This window comes from Aythya ferina (assembly GCF_964211825.1).
Source record: "Aythya ferina genome assembly, chromosome: 20".
Taxonomy (NCBI): Eukaryota; Metazoa; Chordata; class Aves; order Anseriformes; family Anatidae; genus Aythya; species Aythya ferina.
Genome location: NC_140318.1, coordinates 3,663,177 through 3,671,040, shown reverse-complemented (window position 1 = coordinate 3,671,040; position 7,864 = coordinate 3,663,177). Strand labels below are relative to the sequence as shown.

General features: G+C 48.4%; 1 protein-coding gene across 2 annotated transcripts in view; it reads right to left on the bottom strand.

The window, feature by feature from the left end:
• Positions 1–1,502: 1,502 nt before the first annotated feature.
• The window catches only part of NUP188 (nucleoporin 188), a 28,251-nt gene continuing 21,889 nt past the window's right edge, over positions 1,503–7,864 (bottom strand). For both annotated transcript variants that reach the window (XM_084493931.1, XM_084493930.1), the window contains exons 35-44: positions 7,582–7,782; positions 6,828–6,920; positions 6,462–6,620; positions 5,588–5,725; positions 5,095–5,169; positions 4,190–4,399; positions 3,368–3,499; positions 3,163–3,233; positions 2,573–2,702; positions 1,503–2,356 (exon numbers count right to left, since the gene is read on the bottom strand). In XM_084493931.1, coding sequence (XP_084350057.1) covers positions 2,186–2,356; positions 2,573–2,702; positions 3,163–3,233; positions 3,368–3,499; positions 4,190–4,399; positions 5,095–5,169; positions 5,588–5,725; positions 6,462–6,620; positions 6,828–6,920; positions 7,582–7,782 — 1,380 coding nt within the window. In that variant the 3' untranslated portion in view covers positions 1,503–2,185. The remainder of the gene's footprint in view (positions 2,357–2,572; positions 2,703–3,162; positions 3,234–3,367; positions 3,500–4,189; positions 4,400–5,094; positions 5,170–5,587; positions 5,726–6,461; positions 6,621–6,827; positions 6,921–7,581; positions 7,783–7,864) is intronic.

Below are 7,864 nucleotides of genomic sequence, written 5' to 3'. Positions count from 1 at the left end.
GCAGCAGCACCACTTTAGCTGCTGAGAGACTGCAAACGCGATGCTAACTCTACCCAGCCCGTTTTGTTGTTATGGAAACCAGATCGGCTGCTAATTTAAAATCCTAAAGCCTTGTCCCTAGCACCCAGCTTGGAAAGGAGGCATGGAAGGAACTCCTGGGAAAAGAAGCTGTTAAAATGCTCTGCAATGTAGCGATAGCTCCGGTTTTTACTACTAACAATCTCAAATGGAGTTCATAGAGAATCAACCTCTGCTGCCATTTCAGGGAGCTTTACAATAGCAATTACAGCTTCTGTAGATCTGCACCTGCCCCTTCCCTTCCTACTGTGTGTACCTCTCCCCCAGTACGGTGGCATCCCTGTTACCCCTCTCCCTGACACATTACAGAAATAACAGCTTTAGCACAACCAGCAGCGGCGCTTAATGATGCGGAAAATGTTGTCTCTTCCCCCAGAACAGCCAGGAAGCCTGCCCAGCACCAGCACTCCTTTCCTTCAGCGGCAGAGAAAGCAAAGGAAATCCAGAGCTGCTCCTAACGGGTTTGGCTCTCTGATAAAGGCTACGCTCCTGTGCTGCTTACAGGCAGGTGCACGCTCTGCTTAATGCCGTTCCCTGCCCCGTTGTGCACGATCAGAGCACTGCCACAGCACGCCCCTCCCTGTCAAAGCAGCTCACCTGAGTTTTGGGGAGGTAATCAAGCCCCTCTCCCTTCTAAGACCGCTTTACTCCAGCCAGTTAGTTCAAATCTCTCCAAAGCCTCCAGGGCAAGTAAAACTAGATCAAACAAGTGCGACAGAATTCCACTATCACTTAAAAGCTTACAAGGAAACTAGAACAACCCTCAAAGCAGCATCATCCAATTTCCTCGCTCTGGTCTCTTAAAACCATCAAAATTAAAAAGGTTCTGACTGGTGAAGCAACCAAGGGTCCCTTTAGGAAAGAACTGGTAGATCAGTAGCTCACAGCTACATTCAAATTTAATTTCTTACCTCAGAAAAGTCTGTCTAAATTTCAGGCTTTATTTTAAGCAGCAGTCACTGACCTTCTTGTCCGGTCTCCATCCCATGCTGAGCCTTGGAACCTTCAGGAGTTTGAGGGAGAGATGAGGACATGACAGAACTTCGCTGCAAACACCTCCAAGGCTTTCTTGCAGCTGGAACCTGCACCCTCCCCAGCTGCTGCAACAGATGTCAGCCCCTTGGAGCTCCGCAGAGCAACCTGTGCTCATGGCCCACACCGCGTGCATCAGGCCTGAGGAGTAGCAGTGCTTGTTTAAAACCTCCTGTGAGCTCCCCAACGGGAGAGTAAAGAAGGAGCGGGTGTGGGAAAGACGAAGGAATCAGCCTTGGATTATAAACTCTTCAAATGGTGCCTGGATTGTCACTCACAAGACACAACTCACTGCTGTTACCTGGTGCTTGACTGATGCAGAACTACCACGCAGAAGAGGCAGAGACCGGTGCTGCAGGCTGTGACACCCGGTACAAAACCACAAATCCAGCTGCTGTCTATAAAGGTTTTAATATCAGTATAAATAGGGCACAGTTACAAAAAATTGCAAGACTGGAGCAATGGAACTTTGACTTAAAAACCTTGAGTGAGGCCTTGCTCTTCAGAAACACACACAACACACAGACTGCAGGGTGGAGGGGAGGCGTGAGCACACATACACCATCTTGCCTTGAACCATTCAGTACAAAAATAGGAGTAGAAAGATGGTCTCTGAATTGCTGGCTGATCCCTAGGTTGTGCCTTAACTGGACTCTGACTGTGAGGGAGAGGCAGATTGCACCTTGTGTTACGAGCAGAGCTAATGCCCAGAGGGAAGTCTGTCCCCTCTCTCCATCCAGCCACAGCTGCCCCAGCTGGGAGGTACAAGCTATAAAAATAAAGGTTTTGACTCTTCAGCACTTGTACCTGGGCCAGGACGCTCCAGCAGGTGGAGCGTGGGCTGCTGAGTGAGGAGCCCCTCTCAGCTCTCCTTACATTCACTCTGCTTCTGCACCGCAAGAGTTCAACGGGATCTGGCTGCTGCTGTCACAGCTCGGTTCACAACGCTGCCCGGACCAGGCCTCCCTCCCGCCCCAGTCCTCGTTCCAAGCTCTGCCAACGGTGATGCCTTCTGTGGTGGACATGAATCGTTCTGGTGCAAGTCCTGCAGAGGGAGGCGGCGGCAGGATCCAATCTATCTCTGCACGTGCCGGACAAAGGCCTGCACGAGCTGAAACAAAGGCTCCTGCCCCTCCGGCCCCAGCTTGGAGGCAGACTTTCCCTGGGGAGAGGGAAGGACCCCGCTGGCAGGTGAAGAGGGACCACCACGGCGGAAGTAACGAGACAGGCTGGAGAGCAGGGTACTCTGAAATCAGAAGCACGCAACCAGTTAGGTTCTTCCAAGCACGCAGCCCTCTCCCTCCCCGAACAAGGCACCACAGGGACCAGCCACCACCATGTGCAGCCAGAGGCTGTCAGCTCACGCAGGGGAACGGCTGTCCTGGGCAGCCAAGGACAAACGACCTCTTCCCACAAGACAACTCAGAGTGAAGAGTGAGAAGGGACGGTACAAACTGCTCACCAGCTCAGAGCTGAGCTCCTGTTTCATGCGCTGCTTATCGCGGGGATGCACAGCCGGGTCTCTCAAGTACCGCACGGCCTGGGAGATGAGCAGGTAGAAACAGTTTTCCATTGTAAACATGAGCAGAGACCTGTGCAAGGAAACGCAGATCAGCAGGAGCCAAACATTCTAGGTTCGAGGTCACACGCCCTTAGAAAGGCTTCACCCGCAGAGTCCATATGACAGAACGCTGCTGCAGCTCAGATTTTGCTCAAGCAGTGATAGCCAAAAAAACACGACACCTACAGAGTACAAATCCCCAGTGACCAACAGGAAACTCTTGCCTTAAATTTTCTGATAAAAAAAAAAGCTTTAAACAACTCTTCACCTGCATCTTCAGTGGCAGACTTAAAATGGGATGGCTTCACACAGCCTCCCCAGAACATCCCTCCTTGCTTTTTTGGACAGTCTCTGATGGGCTCCCTGAACTCCTTTGCCTCAGAATGAGAAGCTCTGAAGATACACCAACGCATCCAAATCTCAGTTCTGATCTGAGGAACACTGGGTTCTGCTCCTCAGCCATGACTAAATAAAAGGGTTAGAAAACTTACTTGAGGGTTTTGGTTCCCTCTTGCGTATTCAGCCCTGCAGCTTGAGGGAAAGGTTCCTTCTTCTTATCCAGCTGAGGGGAAAAAAAAACAACATTAGAGACAGCAGATAGAAGGGAATAAATACTCCCACTCTTCGAAATATTAGTTGAAAAGTTCTCTGAGGTTACTGCAACAGCTGTGCTTTCCCAAACAGAAATGCCAGTACCTCTCCCAGCATGTTCAGGGCCACGTTGACCGTGGCAAGGAGGGTCCCAAAGGAAGGTGCCACATCTGAATCAAAAGCTGGTGTGGTGAAACTCAAAACAAAGAGCACGTTGTACTCAGCCAGGTCCAGTGACTGTGGAGAAAAGGAAAGAGGAGTGAATGACCCTTGAGGCCACGAGTATGCTACTGTCATGGTAACAGCAGTATTTAGTACCTATATCACACTTTTTGTATGAAGAACTTTAAGCACTGAGGTCACTTCCCAAATCTCAAGTGTGCAGCCAGAAGAGCAAAGATTGCTCTGCACACGCAGACCGTACAGCTCTGCTCACATGCATGAGCAGAGCCACACAGCTCCCAAACTGTGTAGCTGTGTAGTCTGCCACTCGGTGGCAAGCTGAAGTAATGACTGCAGGTAAACGTAACCTGCAGGCAGCATAAGGAAAAGGAAGTAACTATCCAGAAGAAAGCAGCAGAACACTGCCAGATTCAAGGATTACACCTTGCTTGTCTGCACTTGGAGACCAGCCACTAGGTCACACCTACACAGGAGAACAAGAGGTGACCTTCTCCAAAGACTGACAGGCTGAGCACACAAACCCAGCTGGGTTACTGGGCTTTTTTTTCAGACCAGTGGCTGATAACTAAGGGGAATTCCTTGCACCCCGCTTTCCTGCTTTGTGCAGCAGGACAGCAGACAGATGTAGAGTGAGGTCACTGTCTCAAGCCAGACAGGCTGTGCCTCACTTCACAGACCCAAAATGGCACTTGGGATGCTGGAAGCTTCCCCACCCAGGTAGCAGCATCCCTCCTGTTCCCCTACCTGATCAAGGAGTATCTGGCAGACGTCGGGGGTGAAATGGCGCAGGGCAGCAAGAGATTTGCTGAGGATCTTCAAGAGGCTGTACTGCACCATGAGCAGTGCCTTCTGCTCTGCTGCCTCTGACTCAGGGCTGGGATGTTTGGAAGAGGCTTGGGGATTACGCTGCACTCGTGGAGTCACACTCGATGGAAGGGAGTCGCCATTTTTTGTCTGCAGAGAAAGAAAAAACTGTCTTGGACACAGGCGTGATTGTTTTGCACTAAGGCTGATGCTTTCAGGGAAATAAATGCAACAAACAAAAGCAATGAGGAAATAAGGCACCCAAATTCTATCACCTGCTGGAAGTATGAGAATCTGCACTTAGTGTGCATCAGGGGAGGCACTGAATTCTAGGGAAGCTGCTGCAGAGGCTGTTCAGATCTCACATTCTGGGAAAAGAACCCCTAATCATCGCACGCCAAGCCTTAGCCATGCTGAACAGCACAGCAGTAGCAACCCATTACCTCCACCTCATATTCAACAAAGGATTCTCCAAGAAAAGAGCTCTATCTCTTAACCAAATTAAACCACATCAAGGACACCACATCAGTAGTGTCTTAATTAATGGCCCTACCGAACACTACAGCAATGCAGCTTTCCTGCTGCAGTGTAGGCAGCTCAAATGATAACAGCACCACTCAGGCGCTGGCTGCTGTTTCTTAAGGACTGGATTTACACAATACAGAGTTTGCAAAGTCTTCATTTGAAGGGTTTTTTTTTTGCTATGTAAAGATGAAAATCCTAGCTATTAACGATTGTTAGTAATCACTGCTGGGAAGAGAGCCTGGATATTGAGTAATATTTGCTATTTAGTAGGGAGCATAGGTGCACAACACTCCTAACTTGGTTTAGGATCCCCATCTCACCTGTAGGTAATGCTGGAGCATCTTGCGGCTGTGCAGGAGGGAGGTACAGGCCTGACACAGGTAACACAGATTCACCTGAAATAAGTAAGAGGGAGAAACTTTGTAAAAGACCAAATCCTATCCTTTTATTGCCATTGGTGGAAGCCAGGAAAGCCAGTTAAACAGAACAGTGTGACCGTAAAAAATCATGCACTCTCTAGATTTCCCAGTATTTTCTCTGAGTCGCCTGGCACTGGGAAATGGGAGTCAGACGTGGAATTCCCCAGGTCGCTTTTCCAAGCTACCATCTCTCTGTCCCCAACACATTTACCTTTCCTTACTCGATTCAGGACAAGGCAGAATCACGTTACAGAACAGACATTTAAATGACCTCAGTGATAATTCCTACTAGAAGAGCATAATAAAAAGGCAGTGAAGTGCCACTTTCTCTTACCGCATCCAACTTCCTGCACTCCAACACAATTATTATCTACAGCAGTATCCTGACTCCTACCTGCATGTCCCTCATAAGCTGCGGCAGGTGGAAATGCCACTCCTTTGTGAAATTTGAGAGCTGGAGAATGAAGCCAACAGTGTGATCAGCCTCTTCTAGACAGGCCAAACTCTGTACTGTCCGTACTGCGTTCAGGCACTGGAAAGGACAGAGAAATACATCAGAACAGTGACAGCTAATGCAGGGAGTCCAGTCCATTCCCTTCTCTAGAAGGAAAAGCTGAAGGTGCGGAGATCTGCCCTTAAGGACAGAGAATGCTTTCACAAAAGTGGTCACACAGCATATGGGTCAGAGACTCAGAGCACTTCATATTCTTATCCAAAGGTCAACGCATTCCAAAACTGTGCTGCCGTATGAGAAGACAGTTATCTGTCTGGGGAGCCTGCTTCTGAACGGGGAACTCACCACCTGTGTACAAACAGCACCCACCCAGTGCAGCTATTTCAGTACTGCAGGACACGAGAGCTCACCAGCCTGAATGGCAACTGAACTCTGACTGCTGCATCTTCACTACTTGAGCAAGGCTCTCACTCTCTTCAGAACAGAGTCATAAAGTGAGTTCCCATCAAACCTTCAATTCTGCTGCTGTGTTGAGTGGGTGTATTCAGCACCTGTAGCAAAGTTGTAACACCCCCAAGTGTGAACAGCACCAACAGATGGTGACTGCCCAGCTCTAACACCACCACAACAACCATCCCTTGCCTCACTGTATGGCTTGTAGGCTTCCTGCCTTCTCCCACTATTTAATTCTACTGTAAATCTTTCTGAGACACGAGCAATGTCTTTTCAGTGCTTCTACAGTTTCTGACACGTTTCCACTGCTATTGCAACAGAGAAGCCAAGCGAGCCATCACAGAGGAAGTACGTGACATACCTGAAGGATCCTCTCCTGATGGACACCAACAAAGTCCATTGCTTCCGTCAGGAAGTTGTATCTCAGCGTCTTAAGAAGGCGCTCCATCAGGGACATGGAGAGACGATACACACCAGGCCAGGAGGGAGCATCCAAAGACTTCCGAGATGAAGCAGATGTCTGAAGAAAACAGATGTAACAACAAATGACCTATTCACACTGCTGCCCAACATGACACATGCCACAGCCCCTTCCCTTCATTTTGGAAGCCTCCACGTTCTAGGGGAGCTGCTGTACTCCCACACCCCAAGGGCTCCTCTCCAGACACAGCCTGCAAGGCAGAGCAGGGCAAGCTCTCCTGGCACATTCCCACTCAGAAGCACCCACCTGAATGGCCCCATTACTGCTGAGCTGGTACACGCTCAGGAGGGGCAGGCAGACACTCTGTGTGACACCAGCTCCAGCCACTGCTGCTGCTCCCTGCAAGGCACAGAACAAACCACCATTAAGATCTGTATGCATCTCCCCTATGAAGAAAGAGGCTTCTTCTGCATTACGTATTTCTGCCCTTTGCACTGCCACCACCCTTTTAGAGAGCCTTCATCACACGTCTATATTGTTAAAAATTCAGTATTGTGAAAAGCAACACTGTTCTTCCAGTAAAATCTGATCTGCATAACTCTACTACGAACTCTTTCTGTATCATCTGATTTGGTAAATACCTAATCTTTGAAAAGAGCTGGCTACGGAATTATCTTGCTTTCACCTTAAGTCCAACAAAAAGTTGAATTTGTAGTAGAAAAATAACATTTTATTGCAACTAATGAGAAACTAGGTTCCAACGTTTAATACTGCTTTAAATAGCTGGGATAATTTGCATTGCAAAAGAACATGTTGAGTGAAAGTGCCTGCTCTAAATTACAGGTCTGCTCTGGCTGGCTCAGCTCGTCCATCCTCGACATATCACTATCTAGAACAAGGCAAACTAAGCAGGCATACAAACAGGACCTACTGCTTTCTAGCCTCTAAAAATCCTTTTAACTACAGAACACTGTTCAGCTGCAACGCAGACAGAATAACAAGATATATGGCTGCAATTAAGATGTATAGCTCTGTGCTTTCATTTCTCAGCATATCTCACCTGTTGCGTCCTTGCTAAAGTCAGCAGTAAATGTAATGAGGCCTCTGTGAAGTGAAGGTTTTGCTTAACTCTCAGACTGATCTCCAAAGTAGCAAAAATTGTAGGAAGTACAGGGACTTTCCTAGTAATCTGTAGCCAGTAGTCTCCATCTTCATCAACTTCACAGAGCTCTTTTGCCAGATGCAGACCCAAAACACATACCTGGAAAGGAGAGCAAGGTAGAGGCTTGACATGTATACCAAGACAGAAATATATCTTGAAAGCATTTCACAAGATGATCTAA